This window comes from Glycine soja, chromosome 8 (assembly GCF_004193775.1).
Source record: "Glycine soja cultivar W05 chromosome 8, ASM419377v2, whole genome shotgun sequence".
Classification (NCBI taxonomy): Eukaryota; Viridiplantae; Streptophyta; class Magnoliopsida; order Fabales; family Fabaceae; genus Glycine; species Glycine soja.
Window position 1 is genome coordinate 40,373,058 of NC_041009.1, and position 21,030 is coordinate 40,394,087.

Consider the following 21,030-nt stretch of genomic DNA (forward strand, 5'->3'; position numbering starts at 1 on the left):
GCCGGTTGTATTTTTTCTACTCAAAATTCTTGACATATTATTTTTAATCTAAATATGAGATATAAGATAAAGTTTTTTTTAACAGCAAAGATTAAGGTTTGATAAGGAAATCAAAATAATAAAAATATATATATTAAAAGAAAATTTAAAAAATATATCATATAAGTACTAAACAAATAGGAGTAATAAATTATAAACACATAATAATAATAATAATAATAATAATAATAATAATAATAATAATAATAATAATTAGTCACAATCTATCATTAACGTCCGGATATATTTGTCGCACTTTTTATACTTTCATACTTTCAGGGATTAAATTTTGCATTTTCATCTTTCAGGGACCCATTTGTCAGCGGAGTGGGAAGATGAAAAGTCAAAAAAATATTATGATAAATATGCCCCTATACTGGCAATCCATGTTGACAATCATTTCAACGACAAATTTGTCTCTTCATGCCACGTAGACTATTTTACCAATGGTAACGGAAGGAAGTTAACGGCAGAACATATCTATCGCACTTTTTACATTTTGAGGACTAAATTTTGTATTTTTATTTTTCAGGGACACATTTATCAGCGAATTACACATTGAGAGACAAAAGTGGTTATTTAGTATTTACCTTCAGTTTAATTAGTGAGTTTAAGTTTTTGATATCTACTTCCATTAAATACTAGTAAAGGGTAAAAGGGATAATTTTATTATGTATGATAGTCCTATCCTGACTATTCAACTTGAAGAGGATCGAATCAAGAAAAAAAAATAATGTTTTCCCAAAAAAAAAAAACATTACACCGTACAATTCTGTCAAATACCGTTACACGTGAGAAATGTGTGGCATGCAAATATACAGCTAGCATTATTTATTTTTTTCTTCGAATATTTATTTCTATCTATGTCTCACAATTAATTTTGATTCCAAGTTCAGCCTCTAATTAATTTGTGACTTTGTTCCCTACTAAGGCCTACTTGTCGCCATTGATGGCAATTAAACTTCTGTATAGGATTGCTCCTATGCTTATTAGAAAGTAACTTTTTTTCACTCATTAAAATAATCAGCACGATGTTTCGTGTGTATCTTCCTAATTCTTAAAACACATGCACAACTGGGACCTCCTTGAATCCTTGAATGTGTTCAAAAACTCCATCATGGATCTGAAAAGTTGAATTAAGTAGTATAAAATAGAGACAGCTTTATTTTATTTTTAAGAATTATTCTGTCAAGGTGTCACACTTATGAACATATATTAATTCCTTTATATGTCCTTGTGTTTTTTTTCCTATCTGCTAGTTCCTAACTTGGGAAAGAGCTTTTGCAGCAAAAGGGTATTGTCCAAAGCCTTTGGTTTTCAGTTTGATAGCTTAAAAATGGTTCTTTTAGATTTCTAATAGCACATGTCATGGATCTGGAACGTGCAATTGTTCAAAACTCTGATAAGGTGATTTGGGCATGCTAAAAAATGTGCAATGTTTTTCTTTTAGTATTTTCCTTTTTTTTTGTTATTGTTGTTGTTGTTGATTTGAACCAGAATGTTGGTGTTTTTTGTAGAGGAAAGAATCATGGAAAACGGTGCTAACTCTGGCATATCAGAGTCTTGGAGTAGTGTATGGAGAGATTAGCACTTCACCACTTTACGTGTACAGAAACACATTTGCTGAAGACATTGGTCACTCAGAGACCAATGAGGAGATTTATGGTGTTTTGTCTTTGGTTTTCTGGACTCTCACATTGGTGCCTTTGGTTAAGTATGTGTTCATAGTGCTGAAAGCTGATGACAATGGCGAAGGTGGCACGTTCGCACTGTACTCTTTGCTGTGCCGCCATGCCAGGGTTGGCTTGTTGCCTAATTGTCAATTGGCAGATGAGGAGCTCTCGGAGTACAGGAGGAACGACTGCGGCGTGGCACCAGAGAGAAGCCTTGCCTTCAGGCTCAGGTCCTTGTTGGAGAGGTACAAGGTCTTGCAGAGGATTTTGCTGGTTCTTGCTTTGTTAGGGACTTGCATGGTGATTGGTGTTGGAGTCCTTAAACCTGCTATTTCTGGTGATTATGAAAAGTTTTCTTTTCTTTTTTTGATTTGAAATATGCACTTTTGGTGTCTGTAGGTTACAAGCCTTGTTTGATTTGAATGCAGTTTTCTCAGCTGTGTCTGGCCTTGAGCTTTCAATGTCCAAGGAGCATCACAGATGTAAGTTCATCATCAAGACTTTTTGTGTTTGATCAATGGTCATGGCATGTTTTTGTTCATTGAGGACTTGGAGATGGGTCACCATTGCTTAATTTTTCTTGTTTAGTGGTCAAAAGGAGGTTTATTTTGATTACAAAATTTTTTCCTTTCCAATTATTTATTAGTGATTGTATCTTCTTGGTGTTTATTTTCTCATTTTCTCTGCTTGCTGGTGTTACTTAATACTCAAGTTTGGAAGGTTTGCAATCAAAGTTATAAAAGGATATGTCTGTGCTCTTTGAAGGTGACCTTTTTTTGTACCTTGAAAGTAAAAATCAGATGGATAATCACATAAAAGGACCTCATGTAATCTGGCCTGCATGCTTGTATTGAACCCTTTTACAATGCATTTAGCATGCAAGTTAACAAGGAGTTTGATAATTGGTTGGATCATTCAATGATGATTTTAACTTCTAAGTTATTCATGGTGACTTTGTGAATTTTGATACCGGTATAGATCATTTCTGACATAGCCTGAGATGTAGCTTGGTTGCTGTTGCAAGAATGAAGCTTAATGCAAATTATTTGTTTTCTTCTAGACTTTGACTAGTGAAATTTTTATGGTGTCAGAAGAAACTGAAGTGAATCATTGTCTATAGGTTATTCCTGTTTTAAGGCAAAAGCTTATTAGATTGGGTTTTCCTTACTGGCAATCCTCCAATATTAGAACTTGGTGAGTTTATAGTTTTATTTAAACTAAATTTCTCGGAGGTAGGTAGGAGGGAGAGGGAGAACTGCTTTGATTTTTAGTGATTAATTTCAGACATTCATTGAAAATTAAATTATGTGGGGGGAAAAATTCTCATATTGACAAAGATCTATGGGGATCTTCACCTTTTCTGCATTATCACTCTAATACTGTTAGAATATCAAGCTATATTGGTACTAAACTCAGGAACAATTTCAGTTGATGTGAGAGTTGGAGAGATTGATTGTCTGATATTGTTGTAGATATGGCTAGATTTAAGCATATACACCGACACGGCTCTTTTTTAGTGATTAGTTGATTCAGCATCTATGTATTTTATCTGCCAAAGGAAATTGCTTTTGTCACATTGCTATTGCTTCCCACCTTGGGAATTAGGACTACCACCAGACTAAAGTGGACTCGCATGTCCATCACAAATTTTATGTTCTGTTTGAAAACCGGTTTGTGTAAAGATCTTGTGGGAAAGGATAAGTTCGTAAGAGAATAAAAGAAATTAAGAAATATAAAAGTTGCTACTCCACTATAAGCTTGTGAAGTACCACTTAGCACTATGGATTAACTGGTATGGAGTCGCTCAAGCTTAATAAATGATTTTGTATGTAACTGTATTAAATACTTGAAATGACAATTTTGTTTGTTACCTTTAGTGATTCTATCATGCTTGAGCAAGATTGCGTCCATTAAAAAATACTTGTAATATCAAACCAAAAAATATTAAGCTTGTGAAATGATTTTTTATATTGGCAAATGTTAATTATTATTTTTTGTTAGTGGAGAATTGAACCCGCAACTTTTCGTTCCCTCTCTCCTCCTTTTACCACCAACCAACCTTATAACTCTTAAAATTCTAAAATGTGAATTGTTTCCATTGGAGGATAACTGTGATCTCAAACCAAAAAAAAAATTAAGCTTGTGAAATGTGAATTGACTTGATTTATGTTTGCTCACTGTATATCTAGTTGTGCTTTTCTTTGCATTTGGAATTTTGATACCACTCTCCTATATGGAACAGACTCGCTAATAGCACTTGTAAAACATGACAGATGTAGAAGTTCCAGGTGCATGCATCATATTAATAGGCTTGTTTGCTCTTCAACGTTATGGCACACACAGGGTTGGGTTCTTGTTTGCTCCCATAGTTTGTATATGGCTCTTCTGCATCAGTGCCATTGGTATATATAATATCTTTTACTGGAACCCTCATGTGTACCAAGCACTCTCTCCATATTATGTTTTCCAATTTTTGAAGAAGACTAGGAGAGGAGGTTGGATGGCCCTTTGTGGAATTTTGCTGTGCATAACAGGTTCATTTAATTTGTTTACTTGGTGATTGATAAACTTAAATTTTATGCCAACTTTCCTGTTTTCTAATGCATTCTTTCAATTTTACAGGATCAGAAGCCATGTTTGCTGGTCTTGGACACTTTTCCCAGCTATCACTCAAGGTATGCTATTTTAAACTTGGTTTCTGTTGATATAGGGTAGGTGGTTGATCTACCTCACTATAGAAACAGTAATATACCATGAATTGATTTAAAGCTTGATGACATGTTGAAATTTAACTCCAGTTGGGTCACTCCAAAAATTGTAGCTAGTCTTAACTGTTGTTTTGACATGATATATGAATGCTAGCAACTGTGTCACCCACGTTCCTTAACTTTGATAGATACATGATCAATGTACAGTATGTCTTTCTATCTTCTTTTTGCCAAGCTTGGTTCCCTTCCAGTCGGCTTAATATTTAGTTCAATTCGAAGTTTGATTCAAGTTCAACAATAATTTTTTTTTAAGCTCGATTTATGTCTGCGAGTAGTTCAGTTCAACTCATTAGCTCAAATTTTCAATTTATTAGTAAATTTTAGATAAAATGATTGTTTAATTTTCTTTTAAAAGGAAAAAATAAATTTATGCTATTAACTTTTTATGGGGCCACAAGGTATGACAAAAAAAATATAATTATAATCAAAGTCTGCATAGATAAAAACTATCCCACACTACATATATAAGATAACAGAAAATCCAATCAATATATACCGAGATCATTTGTATAAAAAGTTGATTCATGGTCTAAAGAGGTCAAACTATATGTCACTCAAGTTCAACTCATTTGATTCATAAACCAAATTCAATGAGTTGATTAATTAAATTTCAAATTATTTTGGAGTTGATTTAAAGCATACTCTTTGCATGCTATTTACTTATTACTACTAAATTTTTGTATTATAGCCAGAAATTAATTGCTGGACTTCAGCCATAATTTACCTATACTCTAGACCCATTATTTTATGTCCTACTCTTTTAAATTAACTTTGGCTATCTAATATTTTCTGAGTATTTCAAACTGTTGTACATTGACATAACTAATTTTATAGGCATTAGATGTTGGTGAATTTATGTGAATGTCTTTTTAGCTAAGAATCTAGGTCTAGAAGTTAAGCAAAATCTACCGGTGTGTCCTTGTTCTCTAGTCTGCATCATTTTTCTTCTTGTCCCTATCTTACTTTTCTACTTTATTCCTCAAATATTTCCTTCATTTATTTTGCTGGTTCCACCTGAACTTTATTCCATTCCCCACATTCAATTTCAAAACTCTTTTATGATAGACGTTTTTATACGTCTCATTGCTTGGTATTTGCCAATAATTTGATGGCTTCTGGGAAAAAGAAAACACGATTCAACATTAGTATTTTGATTTGTCTAGTTCTTTAATTAAATAGACTTTGAAGATACATATTTTGCATTTTATCTGATAAATGTTTCAAATTTCTGCAGATTGCTTTCACGTCTTTGGTTTATCCATCATTAATCCTAGCGTATATGGGGCAAGCTGCGTATTTTTCTAGACATCATGATGTTGAGCAAGAGTACCACTTTGGCTTTTATGTATCTGTACCAGGTAGGTAGTTTAATTTGTTCTTTCTGAGAAGGGAGGGTGGAAAAGATTGTGGGTTTGATTTACTAACTAACAATTAATAATTAACATTTGCTGATAAAAAAAAAAATTTCTTTCTAAGAAGGGGTAGATGAAAAAATGATGGACAAGTTCTCCAATAATTGAAAAAACTGACTGTTTTGTCTTCCAGAGAAGTTGAGATGGCCTGTTCTGGTGATAGCAATACTTGCTGCAGTTGTGGGAAGCCAATCCATCATCACTGGAACTTTCTCAATCATCAGGCAATGCTCTGCATTAAGTTGCTTCCCTAGAGTGAAAGTAGTTCACACTTCATCCAAAGTTCATGGACAAGTATATATACCTGAGATCAACTGGTTGTTGATGCTCTTGTGTTTGGCTGTAACTATTGGCTTCAGAGACACAAAGCTTATGGGCAATGCATCAGGTATGATCACTTGTTACATCAAATAATGAAACAATACTAAAAGGAACCACCTTAATTTAGAGGATGGCATGATATTTTCTGGAAGAGTAATAACAACACACTCTGTAACACACTGCTTCTAACATACTCTATGATTGGAAACTACACAAATGAGAGTGAGGCTCATTAAATAAGAAGCAAGACCGACAATTTTTTTTTAATTTCCAATAAATTTTAGCTAATAATAAACAGTATGTTCGAACCAGTGTGTTAGAGATTATGTTGCTAGCATTTCTCTTTTCCGGAATATGTAATCACTAATTAGTATCTCTTTATCATTATTTGAGTTGGATCTCAACTAAGGAGAGAGCAGCATAGTGGTCTTAGCATATGCTTTCTTATGACAACAGGTTTGGCAGTAGTCTCAGTGATGCTGGTGACCTCATGTTTGATGTCACTTGTTATTGTAATCTGCTGGCACAAGAATGTTATGCTTGCAATTGGGTTTGTTCTCTTCTTTGGCACCATTGAGGCTCTGTTCTTCTCAGCTTCTGTGATGAAGTTCTTGGAAGGAGCGTGGGTGCCGGTTGCTTTGGCATTTGTGTTTTTGTCAGTCATGTGTGTGTGGCACTACGGCACTCTCAAGAAGTATGAATTTGATGTCCAAAACAAGGTTTCACTCAGCTGGTTACTCAGCCTTGGCCATACTTTAGGCTTTGCAAGAGTACGAGGAATTGGCCTTGTGCATACTGAGCTAGTGTCTGGAATCCCTGCTATTTTCTCCCACTTTGTGACCAACCTACCAGCATTCCACCAAGTCCTGGTCTTCCTATGCATCAAGCATGTTCCAGTTCCACATGTTAGACCTGAGGAAAGGTTCCTAGTTGGTCGCGTCGGTCCAAGAGAATTCAGAGTCTATAGGTGCATAGTGAGGTATGGATACCATGATGTCCACAAAGATGATGATGAGTTTGAGAAAGACCTTGTATGCAGCATAGCAAAGTTCATTCAAGCAGGAAGTGGATGCAATAAGAACTCTTCAAATTCAAATGATGAGCCTGAAAAGGGAGGTGGCAAAATGACAGTTGTTGGAACATGTTCTTGTACTATCCACCACACCATTTTGGTTAGTGAGAATAATAATTATGCTCATGAGGTTGATCATGTGGACTTAGCTGAGACATCATCAGAGTCACATAAAATTATTAAACCAAAGAAAAAGGTTAGGTTTGTTGTGCCTGAGAGTCCTAAGATTGACACCGGTGCAATGGAGGAGTTGAAGGAATTAATGGAAGCCAGGGAAATTGGAGTGGCCTACATTATAGGACAGTCCTACATGAGAGCCAAACCAGGGTCCAGCATGCTGAAGAAGTTGGTCATTAATTTAGGGTATGAATTCTTAAGGAAGAATAGTAGAGAGCCCTCCTATGAACTTAGTGCTCCTCATGCATCCTCTTTGGAGGTTGGGATGATGTACCAAGTTTAATTTTGGTTAAACAATGTAGAGTAAGTAATCATCATGTACATGTTATCATCTTGTATGCATAGTCAAACCCAAAGAGCCATCACCACTTACCAAGTGGATGTAGGGTAAGTAATTGGTAGTGTAGAAATCTTGTCATTTGCTCGTTTTCGTTATACTAGATCATTTGCACATTTCTTCTTCATTTTCATCATGAACATTAGGAACAAAAATAAATTAGGTAGTGAGCCAGGAGCTTATAACTTCTCATAAAACCAATTTACAAAATAAGTCAAACTAAGATTTTTAAAAAATACTTAATTGAAAAGTCAAACTTTTTTACAATTAAAAACAATTATTGTCCAATAGGCTAACCAATTTATTATTATTATTATTACTAATTAAAATTTGCTAACATATGTTGGTTTATTTATGAGTACAATAATAAATTAAATTACAATTATGACTATCTTGAAATACACTTAACGTGTAATTTACTAATGTATTTCTTTCTTGAGTAGATTAGGGGTGTTCGTAGGCCGGTTCAGATTCAAGATTTAACCCAATCAAATTTGATCGATTTGGTTCAGTTCGATTTTTACAATTTGTTTTTTGAAATCCAACCCAACTCATTCATGAACAGTTTGGTTCAGTTCAGGCCAATATGTTACCCATTTAAATTTGATTTTTTTTTCTTAGAACTATTATTTTATATCATGATTCATCCAAATATTCAATACAATTAACACAATATTACTAAATGTCTGAAACTAGTAAAATTGATTCATTTAATACCATCAACATAATATTATAAAATCAACTAATACAAATGAAAATAATATTATTCAACAAGATTTACTATAATAGTCTAAATCACAACTATTTTCTACAAACTAATTTCTTGCAATAAACTTTGTTGCAACCAAATTTGCTACAATCAGATTTGTTGCAATCGGATTTGCTGAAGCAAATAAACAAACTATGATCCATTAATATTATAAACATGACAAAAAAAAAATATGAAAAAAAGTGAAACAAATAACAATGTACTTGAAAGTAATACCATAAGAAGTTTCAACACTTGTCATTCCAACACTTAAACTCTCAATATCAACACTATTTAAAGTCAGACCAAATAACTCTAAAACATTTGATCGGTTCGGTTCGGTTTTGATCGGATCTATAAATCTAAACTGTGACTCAACCCGTACATGAACAATTTTATTTGATTTTATTCTATTTGGTTTTGACCCAAATACATAAATCACCTGACCCAAACAATTCAGATTAGTTTAGATTAATTTGCGGGTGACCTGTATCCATGAACATCCTTAGAATAGATATATATTAATAAATATCAAAAGTGTTATATATTAACAAATTTTATTTATTTAAAAAAAAATCTTATTGTTATATAAAGACTTAAAACCATTGGGTTACATATAAGTTGAGGCCTATTAGGAATTAGCTTATTTAGAAATAGGTTTACAAAATTATTTAAAAAAAGCTTTACTGCTATTTTATATATTTAGAAATAGGTTTATAAAATTATTTATACGGGTACATAATAATTCGATATAGGATCGTGTTTATATGTGTTGTTTTTTTATCATTTATTTTTAATTTAAATATATAAAAATATTCAAAATTAGTTTTTTAAAATTAAAAAAAAAACTATTTTTACTTTTTCCAAGTTATGGTTGGCCATAAACTCGTAAGCTGAAATAAAATGAGTGACTTAATGTTAGGCTTAAGCCCAAATTTGCAAGCCCTTGTGAGTCAACCTATGGGTCAAAGTCTATATGCTTAACTTTACCAACCGCTGGACGGAAACTCGTAAAGAATAAAAAGTATTTATATCTCTGTCAAAAAAAATATTTATATCAAGTAAATAAGTTAGATTTGGGATCTATATATTTAAGGCATGTTTGTATTGTAATTTTTTTTTTAGTGTTTGTATTGTAATTGGAATTGCATTAAGATAAATTCCAATGCTATCGTAGAAGTAACAAGAAAGATACTTTTAGTAAAATAGATCGGAATTTTTTAAACGATAATCCAATCATGCATTTACTAAATAGTTCAACTTCATACTATAAAACTTTAAGTTTGTCTAGTTATAACTTATGATTTTTTTTTATTTTTTTAAGAATTTATTGTAATAGTATGATTGTAATTATTATAAAAGAAAATAAAAATAAAAATTAAATTATATTTTAAATAAATAATTATTTTCATCCTATGTAGAATGTAAATAATTTTATCTTTAGATATGTCACATAAATTTTTTTATTAAAGGTAAAAGAAGTTAAAGAATAAATAAATTTATTGTATTTTTTTCACTTTTAAAAATTAAAATTAAAATTTTTAATTTTTGATAACAAATTTATCTGTAATTTACACATATAAAAACAAAAATAATTAATTTAATTGACAGATGGTATAATGATCAGAATGTGACTGGGCCGGCAGATGTATATGGATCTTCACTACTTTTGACTGAATATAAAAAGGTTTTCGTCATTAACATTTTTTATATTAATAAAAAGTAGGGGGAAAAAACTGCATTCAGCATACAGCACGATGCGGCACATTGGCATCAAGTTCTTCACATGAGGAACATTCCGTGAATTCCCATCCTATCCTTCCTTCACCACATATTAGAAATTTACAGATGGTTTGAATTAATTACGCATTTTAGCATGCAATTTTTTATTTAAGAAATATGCTATATATATGACATTATTTTTGCAAAAAATTGTTATTGGAATAAGCAGCCATTACTAATGACCATTGGATCGGTATAATTTTTACTTACTTTAATTTTTTATTTAACTACTATTCTTAAGCCTTATAAAAAAACATCTAGATATACTTTAAATTTGACAAATTCTTATTGAATTTTATTAATCTTTTTTAACAAATAACATTAGTTTCATTAATTAAACGAAGTCTTTTTCTTCACTTATTTAAAAAAATCTGTCATTTTAATTTCTTTTGTCAATTTCAGATTTAACTATGCATTTTTTTAAATTTTTTTTAATAAATTAAGTTTCTTAACAATTAAATAATTTTTAAAAAATATTTATCATGTGGATAATAAATAGACACCGTCAATTAATATTTACAAAGTACATAGGCACTATTAGAAAAAGTTAATTTTACAACGTTGATTTTAAGTTGGTTGATAGAAAATCGTCTTAAAAAGAAACATGGTAATATTTTTATAAATAAATACAATTATTCTAAGACGATTTTGCAAAAACCGTCTTAAAAATTACCATTCTAAGATGATTTTGAAAAAATCGTCTTAAAACAAGTATATGTTTCTTTTATAAATAAATAAATAGAATAGAATCTAGGGTTTCAAAGTGGTGAAGTGGACAGAAGAGAGCATCATAGTTGCAACCATAATAAGAAGAAACGTAACTTCAAGTGAGTGACAGTCACCAGCCATTGGTCGTATGCGCAATTGCAACCCTAGATCAACATTTGTAATTGATCACAAGGACTAAAATTATGGATTTTTTAAAAATAGGAGACAAAATGTCTTAATTAAAAAAATGAGAGACTAAAATTGTGAAAATTTTAAAATTAGGAGATGAAATGTTTTAATTAAAAATAGAGGGACTAAAATACATATGTGACAAAATAGGGAGATTTTAGTCTATATATAATAGTTAAGGTAATTCTAATATATTAAATGTTTTTTAATAATATAAAAACACAATTATTTATCTATTAAAAGGAAAGAAACTGATATTTAGTGAGAGTAATAGGATTGCTAGTGCAATTTTAAAGAGAGTGATGAATGATTTTGAAAGCAATTAAATTAAAATATATTTCCTTTATCATTAGTATACATTAATTATTATTATTATTATACATGCAATTTAATTATGAGACTTGTTTTCTTCTCTAAAATATTTTCTTAAAAATTATTCTGAGGTCTTGCATGCTAATGTGTTTTAAAAATATTAATTAAGAAACATTTAGTATATTATACTAAACCTTTTTAAATTATTTTAAAATTAAATATTAAATAATTTTATATGTTAAATATAATAAATATTTTTTTGTTTTTTATTTTCTTAGGTCTTGTTTTAAAGAGACTTGTTAGTATTTGACTTATTCGAATTATGATATGAACTTAGACATGTACTTGAAAATACACTCACTTTATATCACAAATTAATTCTCATTGGTGCATGGGAAAGCTATTTCAATGTGATCGTCTTTAAATTATTCACAAAAACAAAAATAAAACAAAGTTATTTTCCTTCCCTTCACATGCAGAATGATTATTTAAGTGTAAACTATGACTGCCACTCAGAATCCGATTCTTTTTTTTTTAAATGTTTTTTCAATGAAGAAGAAAATTAAAATCCATTCATTTGCCATATAGATGTTAACGTATGTTGATTGAATGTACTGAATTTTGTTCCGCTTCGTATTCTCAAGTCAATGGAATCACTTATGTGTGTTTTAAATTTCTTCTACTAATAAAAAAATCTCAACAACGAATATAATCATATATATATAAGAGATCTTTTTTTGGTACAACAATCATAAGAGATCAATTATTTACACAACAAACTTATATAATTTTATTTTATAAGAAATTTAGGGTTGTATCTAACAGTAACGAGGGTTGTATCTAGTAAAAGAAATTAATCTTCTACAACATGACAAATTTAATTATGTTTGAATTCCCCTTAGAAGATATATCAATATTAACTAACAAAAATTAGTTCTATTGAAAGATATTAATTTCCTATATCTTGATAAACTAAAATTTGAATTTTCAAAAAAAAAAATACCTACATTTAATATTTGACTATGCCTTAATCAGGATTACCTTCAAAAAAAAGTAAGCTTGCCAACATTAATATAATATTTAATTAGACTTTGAACAAGATTACTTTTAAAAGAAGGATCTATATAGGAAAAAAAAATCGCAATGATCACGGGGAGCAGAGTAGAGGTTGGGTGTTGGAAGTGGTTGAAAAACATTACTTTTGCTAGCTCTGGTTGAAAAACATTACTTTTGCTAGCTCTTTTATTCTAGGCTATTGCAATATTATTCCTTGGTCATTATTTGCATATACTTTCCCACATTCAACTTCAACTTATCCCTGTTCCGATCCATTTCTAAAGTGTGTCAGGTTTCCATTGCTTGACGCAAAGAGAGACATATATAGGTTGTCTCTCACATCTCACATATAATAATAATGTGATGCCAACAACAACATCAAACAAAATCAAATACTGGAATGCGTATGGTCTTACTCACATAAGAGTACTTTGCCTTTAGTTATTGGTTTGTGCACTTATCCCAACCAACCATATCTTTGGAATGAATAATAATAGAATAGAACATCACAAAACACACACATAAACTAATCAAAGGTATAGGGGGAAAAAATTAAAAAGGATATATAGATGATACACATACATGGGTCATGTCCTTTTCAGGTATCTTACCCAGAATAATATGAACGCTATAAGCAGAAAGGTGGCATAGAAACTATCTATAGAAAGTAGAATAGATTTGCTGTGGCCGCCGTATCTATTTTCCACTTTGCCAGATTCATTTAATTGACAATTTAAATGGTGTCAAGTGGACAAAATAAAGGAGCTGGCATTGGCAATATCACAACACTGTTTAATTAGGGCAGAGAGCAAAGGCACATCTTCTACTACTACCTGTCCCTTTCAGATATTTGTGATATTTCACAAGTTATTGCTTTTCCTCTAATTCACTTCCTTACCAGAATCATAGTCAACGGGACAAAGATTTGGATTTTCTTTTCACTGAGTTAGTCTTCTTCTACAGTGCTGCAACCTAGCTTTGTAGGGTAGGGTTTAATTTGGATGCTTTATGTTTGTTTTCTTCTCACATCAACAACCAAACAAATTCCTTATGACAACGATGAAAAAATATATTGTTGGTCAGGATAGGGTTTGAATTTCTCCTGTTATGTAACTGAGGACTGACAGAGACAAATAAATTCAGAGGGATTTCTAAGATCTTTTAATTTATTACTGTTTATTATGTTATAAGAGGAAAGTATTTATCACTTGACCAATAATTAATTTAAGTAAGAGAATTTAACTAGTCTCTTTGGGTAGAGTTTCTCTTCTTAACTAAGTTTTTTTCATCCATAAAATTCAATCCCCAAACTATGTTCAAGGGATTTGAACTCATTTGTAATCAAACCAGATGTAATATTGATAGGGGGATATCTATTATCTAAAATAGGGTTAACGTTTTATATCTTAATTCTTATACAAAGTAATTAACAATATTTCTTTACCAGTAAAACAATATATTTCTGTGAAGCTTAAAAAAAATAAGTGGAGGCATTGGTATAGAAGACAAGAAAGTGGATGGTTGAGAGCAATGTTTATTTAGATGTTTGTTTGTTAGATATTTTTCTTAATATATTTAAAATAGAGGACATGACATGTGTAATTCAGTGGTTTTAAAGTTACATAACCCAATTTGAGGGACTGGTTATGGATAATGATATGGACTATTGACGTGCATGCTAAGGTTTACAGCACTACAAGAAAATTCAGATTAGTGAGGGAAATTTGTGAAGGAAAAAATCCATATCTAATCCTTCGAAACTTTTATAGCAACAAATTAGAGACGCCAACTTGTCCCTCCCTGATTAACAAGGATTGGAGAGAGATTATTTTACTCGCCGATTTGTCTCTAATTAGCAAAGGGTTAGTGAAAGTTGTTTTTCCCTCTCTAATCTGTCTCTAATTAGTGAGGGATTAGCAATTGAATTATAGTCCCTCGCAAATCGCATAGAGAAAATTTCTCGCAAATATCTTTTTAATCTATGACAAATTAGTGAGAGAATATTTTCTTTATCACTCCCTCACAAACTCTTAATTTTAATTTAGCAAGGAAACACTTCCCCTCACAAAGTAGTAAACTTAGATAAGGAGGGACTATGTTCCTCACTCTTCCTTTGCAAATTTAAATTTAATTTGTTAAATAATAAAAAATTAAAATAAATATTTTTAATGAAATAAAATTAATTTCTTTTATATATAAACTAATACTATTTTCAAAATTATTATGCTGCTAATATTTAATAATATAGATTAAGATATTAAATAAATGAAAAACTTAGTTTATGTATTATATTAAATATAATGGTTTAATTAACTTATTATTCTCTATATAATAGGATTCTCTAGTGGTCCCTCAATTTTTTATTTTTTTTTGTTCATGTTAGTTTTCTTCTTGATTTAGTTCATGTGATTGAGTGAAATTACAAGGTTGGTTTGATAGTTGAAGGAAAATGGAGGATGAAGAGACTGAGTTTAAATCTTTTTTATTAATAAACTAAAAGAAAGTTATAGTCGTTAAATATAAGGGGAATAACATCATTATGTGTGACATCATGAAAAGCGTCATGTTAGCAAATGATGATATCATCAAAAGTTCCATGTTATCATGATTACATTATTTGGGACTAAAATTGAAAAGGAACATGTTTGTGGGACTAAAATAATAAAAAAGACTTAATTGAAAATTTTATTACTAAATTTTTATTATTTTGTAAATCTTACCACTCAAATCTTATTTTTTTCAAATTTTTATGAATTTTATCATCCAACTTTCAACATTCACAAATATTAGTATCTAATTTTTTTGTTTTTATGCATTTTATCATCACATTAGTAACAAAATGTGGTCGTTTTGTTTTCATCTTGAACTTTTTTTGTGACACATCAACGGTGATGAAATGCGTAAAAGTTAAAAACTTGAATGTTAAAATTCACAAAAATAAAACTTGGGTGATAAAATTTATAAAATAATAAAAGTTGAGTGGTAGAATTTATAGTTAAGCCTAAAAATTACTACATTTATTTCTGTTTATAAGACCCAACTTTTTAAACTTGTTTGTTCCTTTATATAAGATCTAATCCATATTGTCTCATGCATTAATTATTTTTATACTAAAAATACCTCTAATTAAATATGAGAAGTTATATTAACATGCATTTAGAGTTTGTTTTTATTAATAAGCTAGGTAGACAACACTAGTGAAAGCATAGTCCCAAAGCTTTAAAACTAAGGAGGCATGACTAGGAAAGGTGAGGCCAAGCTTAGTAATGTGTCTATGTTTCCTCTCAACTATGTCATTTTGATGGTGTGTGTGAGGACAAATTAACCTATCTTGAATGCACAAATCAACAAGAAATTCTAATAATTAATTTTTTATTTATTCCAACCATGAATTTTAAAGTATAAAATATTTATGTAATTATTTAAAACTTTTAAAATGAAATAATAGTGAAACATAATAGAACAAAAATGATATTTAGCCTATATTTTTTTATATGTATGAATCAAATACAAGTATCAAGAATTTTACAATAACTTATACACACTACTCAACTAACATAGTTAGATTCTGCACATTAGTATGTAAATGAATATATGAAAACAAATAAAAAGGTATGACAAATACTAGTAGTATCTTTTGGCCATTAATTAAAAACTTAAAGAATCAAAATTATTTTTTAAATTATATATTTATATTATGATTTTTAATGTATTTAAATTTTTAAGTTATTCTTTAATCAATAACTTAAAGAAACTAGTTAGTATTTTTTAGGAAAAAGAAACTGGTTAATAAGATTAATAACTAATTTTTTTTCTTAAAAAATCAATAACTAATATAACTATTTTGCTAACATAACCCAATTTGTTAATGCAGTTGTCACAATAAAACGTGGTTATTAAATAAAAAAAATATATTATTAAGATTATGTTTGGAAATCATTTAATTAGTTTCTAGTTGAAAATTTTGTTTGACTATTTGATAAATAAATTTTTTAAGTAGTTTCTAACGTTTTTTAAAGCGTTACTTGAAGTAGCATTTTTTAAAGCATTAGTTTTTATCTTCTAACTTTGTATATTATATTCCATTTTTATCCTTAAAATATTCATTCAATTTCCTTATATCTTTTTTAAATGTGTTATTTGTTCCATTTTATATTTTTTAGCTACTTCAACAGTTAGTTAGTTTGACTGAACACTTATAATTTAATAAGTCAACTTATAAGTTGAAATTTCAACTTCCAACTAATTTTATCAAACATAGCCTAAATTATAAGTTTTTAATGTTTTTATTTTAATAATTAATAGGCTAAATATTCCTTAACTAGCTAGTATTTTGTGTTATTATTCTTTAACAAAATTGTATATATAATACATGTTAATGAACATTTTTCATTTTTAAATTACCAATTAACCACTAAGTAGGTGGGCAGCTAAAGTAAAACAGTGTTACAGATTAACCTTATGAAGATTGACTATTAGCTTAAAAGGTGTTTTTTCATGTTTCTTCTTCTACACCAAGATACATATATTTGTAATATTTTTTAAATACGTTTGTAGCAAATTTCAAATAAAAGTATGTATCGACTTTTTAATAAAAAAACACTTATTTAATGGTAAGAGTATTACATGTTAAATGTTTGTAAACTTAAAGAAAATAAATTAATAAACAATGTAACTTCATGTTAAACAAATCTTGGCGCTCCAAAGTCCATACAAATCATATTAAATAAAATATGATGAAAAATTACTTATTAATTCAATCATTAGATAAATAAATAAAACATGTGTCCCAATGTTACATTGTTTCATAGCATTCATAGCCCTAAAATTAATAGTAATATAAAGTGGAGACTTAAATCTCTCATGTAGTATCATCGTCATAACCTTACACAGACTCACCTGCAAGGATAACATTTAGTCTAAACAAAAAGAAGACAAACAAACGGGGAGTGAGATACATCTCACAATAAATTTAAAACATTAAGGAAGTCATAAATATATAAAATTCATTTATAAATAATTGTGTTCCATAACACAAGCATTCCTGATCCAAATTAAACATTTCATACACAAATTCACACACGAAATGCGATGCAGATTAGACCTGTAGACTTGTATGCATGTGGTACCATCTTGGAAAATACTGTGAATGTAGTTCGGGAGTCCATGTAGTTGACGAATTGCTACAAATGGACAACCCGATATTATCGCTCTCACCGAGATGACACCGCTAGCGATGCGTTAGGGTGTTCCGCCCTTGCAAGGATATACCAACACATGTAATCAACATGAGCTTAAAGGAGATTCTAAACTGTTGCACCCCTAAGGTCAGAGTCATACGTCAACTCATTCATGAGCTCCCTGCTTAGGTTCATAAATGTCCTTCACTTCAAAACACATATGCACAACATGATGCATGGTTCATAAACAATATGCACATGGTTTATTTTTGAATTCCCTTGGATAATCATATCCCATGAGGATGGGTTCTGTGACACCCTCTACCCCTCATCTATATACTAACAAAGGAATGAAAATTCAAATATTAATTAAAAGCATTTTTTTAAAGCATTTTTAAATACAAGCCTTTCAAAGGGATAAAAGGTTCACAATCATTTCCTTCTACATCATTTTTAAACTTGTCCAAATAAATAATAAAGTCATCGGCTCAAACAAGGTCGTCTGAGACTTCATAGAATTAATATAAAACCCTATACCCCAATGTCACATCCTATCAGAGCGTTGTGTCTCGATGTCCTTTAGCACAATATTCCTTAACGCAGTTCACCTAGTCATCTGCTCCCCCGAACACAAAGTTCAAGATCATCACAGGATCCAAACACAAACAACAAACCAAGAGTGAGTTATCACATTCCTAACTAATAGAGAAACAAGACAACTAGATATACATATCATATAAACCAAATAAAACTTACTTACACGTAATTCATGTAATTCCACCACTTTTTCATTCAGGGTTCACTTTTCATCCATCAATCACACTTTTCAATCATCAATCACATTACACAAGAATCACACACTCTGATCAAAACATAATAACACCTCAATTTCATAATAAACAATTAGCAAGTGCATGGGACAGTTATGCTAAGACTCAAGCCTATATGCAATGTGGTACCATGTCAGTGAAAAACCACCCTGGGGCGCTTAGAAGTACATAACAAGACACACCACACAATGGGTTTGTCAGGTCACTCTCACTAAGTAAGATCATAGGGAGACCAGTCAGGATCACGATGTTTTGCGAGAATGCTCCAACCATATGGGATCAACATAAGCTTAAAGGAGCACTCAAACCCGGTGACCCCCAAGGCCTACACTCCGAAGAGTCCGTTAGGGCCTCTCCCTCCTGATTCAGGTCCAACCCCTAAAATCATTTTATCACACAGACACTGTTTGTGAATTATACAATACCCACGACCTCACACTCGTGTTTTAAACACGTACAACATATTGCGCTACAATTTAACACTGGTTCCTAAATAGGAAACCTACACTTTCTCTTTAACACTGGTTCCTAAATATGAAACCTACGCTTTCTCTTTAACACTGCGCATTTACACTTTTCTCAAGATAACACTGGTCGGGTTATTATACAATTCACAGCTTACAACACAAATAATGTCACATCAAGAGTTAATCACACACTTATTTATAACCAAAACTCATTCATAATTTCACATCTCATAATGTCACAATCCACCATCACATATTTCATTTATAAGCACTACTCATGAATTATACAATACCCCCGATCTCACACTCGTGTTTCAAACACGTTTAACACATTGTGCTACAATTTAACACTAGTTCCTGAATATGAAACCTACATTTTCTCTTAAACACTACGCATCAACGTTTTTCTCAAGATAACACTGATCGGGTTATTGTATAATTCATAGCTCACAACATAATTATTGTCACATCAAGTGTCAAACACACACACTTATTCACAATCAGATATCATGCTCACAATTTAACATCTCATAATATCACATCAATCATCTCATTTTTACATGTATCTCGCAAATTGGCACATTCAACTTTGTACTACTCAATCTTCACTATAATATTATAATACCATTATAATAACTTATTACACTTTATAACTTATACACATCACACAATAATAATATTTGCATGATACAAAACATATATATGTATATGTATATAGTAAATTAAACTACATTGTTTTTAATCAAAGAATTTCTTTAACAATCAATTTAATATTACATCAAAAGAAATTACCACTAGACATTAACCTTACAATTTTCTTTAATTTATTATTTTAGTATTACAATAATTATATACACATAACATGTTGATCATCGTCGTAGAAAAATTAGAACAAGATAATAATTTGTATAAAATAAGTCATTGAATAATATTATTTAAAATATAATTTACGTTAATAAAAAGAGCTTAATTTTTCTAAGGGGTTCACACTCAACAGAAGAACACATTAATTTCATAGCAATTTCTCATTGGGACATCAACTGATTCATCAAACATATATAATTCACTGTAATAATTAAAAGGATAAAATAAAAATTGCAAGAACACCCCAAAACTCATTCCAATTGATATCTCTAAGGATCCTTACATATATTCTCACTAATCCCCAATTGTGAATAACTCATCCCTTACCTCTAAGTAGACTCACGTGTCTTCAGCCAACGATAGCAGCATCTCTGGCGGTTCCATGAGATTCCTCCAGTTATTCCTCCGACTGCTCCGATAGAATTCTCAAACGTCAGAGAGACGGAGAAGAGATTGAAGCCTCCACTTGTACTGTCTTCATGCGATTCCTTTTTCTCCCTTCACGAACATTATCTCACAAATCCCAACGGTGAAAGTGTGAGAAATTGAATTTCGAACAACATATCCAAATTTCATGAAAATCCAACGGTTAACGAAACCGGGATCGTAATTTTACTGAGACCGTTTTGGGTTTCTGCGGGAAATGAAAAGACTACAATGCGAAAGGTATTTCTCTCAGCTCAAACATGATATCAAAATTTCCAACGGTGAGAATTCTCGGAATTGAGCTGCGAACGTAGTACTCAAATTTCACGACGATCCAACGGTGAACAAGTCTAAGATCGTCATTTTTCTGAGACAAGTTAGGTGGCCTGCGGGAAAAAGAGAGGGTTTTGGGAGAAGAGAGAAGAAACGAAATTGTGAGGCAGAGGAGACTGAGGAGTCAGTCTGAAAACTGACCTAGCATGTTGTTATTTATAGCTAGGGGCATTTACGACCTATTATTTACTCTAGAGTCTGTAGTTATATAAATCCTTTTTGAGTTAAATTAAATCCATTAACAAGATAACATCCAACGCTACAACTTTTATGAATAACACAAAGTCTAATTTTGTCATTTAAGTACCTGTTTTGGTGTTCAAATTAACATTTTTT

The 21,030-nt window shown here is 30.6% G+C and overlaps 1 protein-coding gene and 1 long non-coding RNA gene across 3 annotated transcripts; one reads left to right on the forward strand and one right to left on the reverse strand.

Moving 5' to 3' along the window:
- The first annotated feature begins 1,103 nt into the window (after positions 1-1,103).
- LOC114423174 (potassium transporter 6-like) lies at positions 1,104-7,925 on the forward strand. 2 transcript variants are annotated; one of them, XM_028389813.1, is made up of 8 exons: positions 1,104-1,446; positions 1,557-1,957; positions 2,112-2,194; positions 3,986-4,246; positions 4,335-4,387; positions 5,715-5,838; positions 6,026-6,280; positions 6,670-7,925. In XM_028389813.1, exons 1-8 carry the CDS (start codon positions 1,408-1,410, stop codon positions 7,743-7,745), a joined length of 2,292 nt encoding a protein of 763 aa, XP_028245614.1. In that variant the 5' UTR covers positions 1,104-1,407; the 3' UTR covers positions 7,746-7,925. The 2 variants fall into 2 exon arrangements, with proteins under 2 accessions (XP_028245614.1, XP_028245613.1); XM_028389812.1 differs by having other exon boundaries at positions 1,105-1,446; positions 1,557-2,049; positions 2,141-2,194.
- Positions 7,926-18,125: 10,200 nt separating this feature from the next.
- LOC114422863 lies at positions 18,126-20,427 on the reverse strand. Its single transcript, XR_003668754.1, has 2 exons — positions 20,263-20,427; positions 18,126-18,390 (listed from the first exon to the last, which is right to left on the reverse strand). It is a non-coding gene; the product is annotated as an uncharacterized LOC114422863 (long non-coding RNA).
- Between the last annotated feature and the right edge of the window lie 603 nt (positions 20,428-21,030).

Excerpts from the sequence above, each read along its gene's own strand:
- LOC114423174 (XM_028389812.1), top strand. The coding sequence starts at position 1,408 with ATGGATCTGGAACGTGCAATTGTTCAAAACTCTGATAAG. Across the intron at positions 4,388-5,714 it reads TTTCCCAGCTATCACTCAAG|ATTGCTTTCACGTCTTTGGT; the intron begins GTATGCTATTTT and ends AAATTTCTGCAG. Across the intron at positions 6,281-6,669 it reads GCTTATGGGCAATGCATCAG|GTTTGGCAGTAGTCTCAGTG; the intron begins GTATGATCACTT and ends TTATGACAACAG.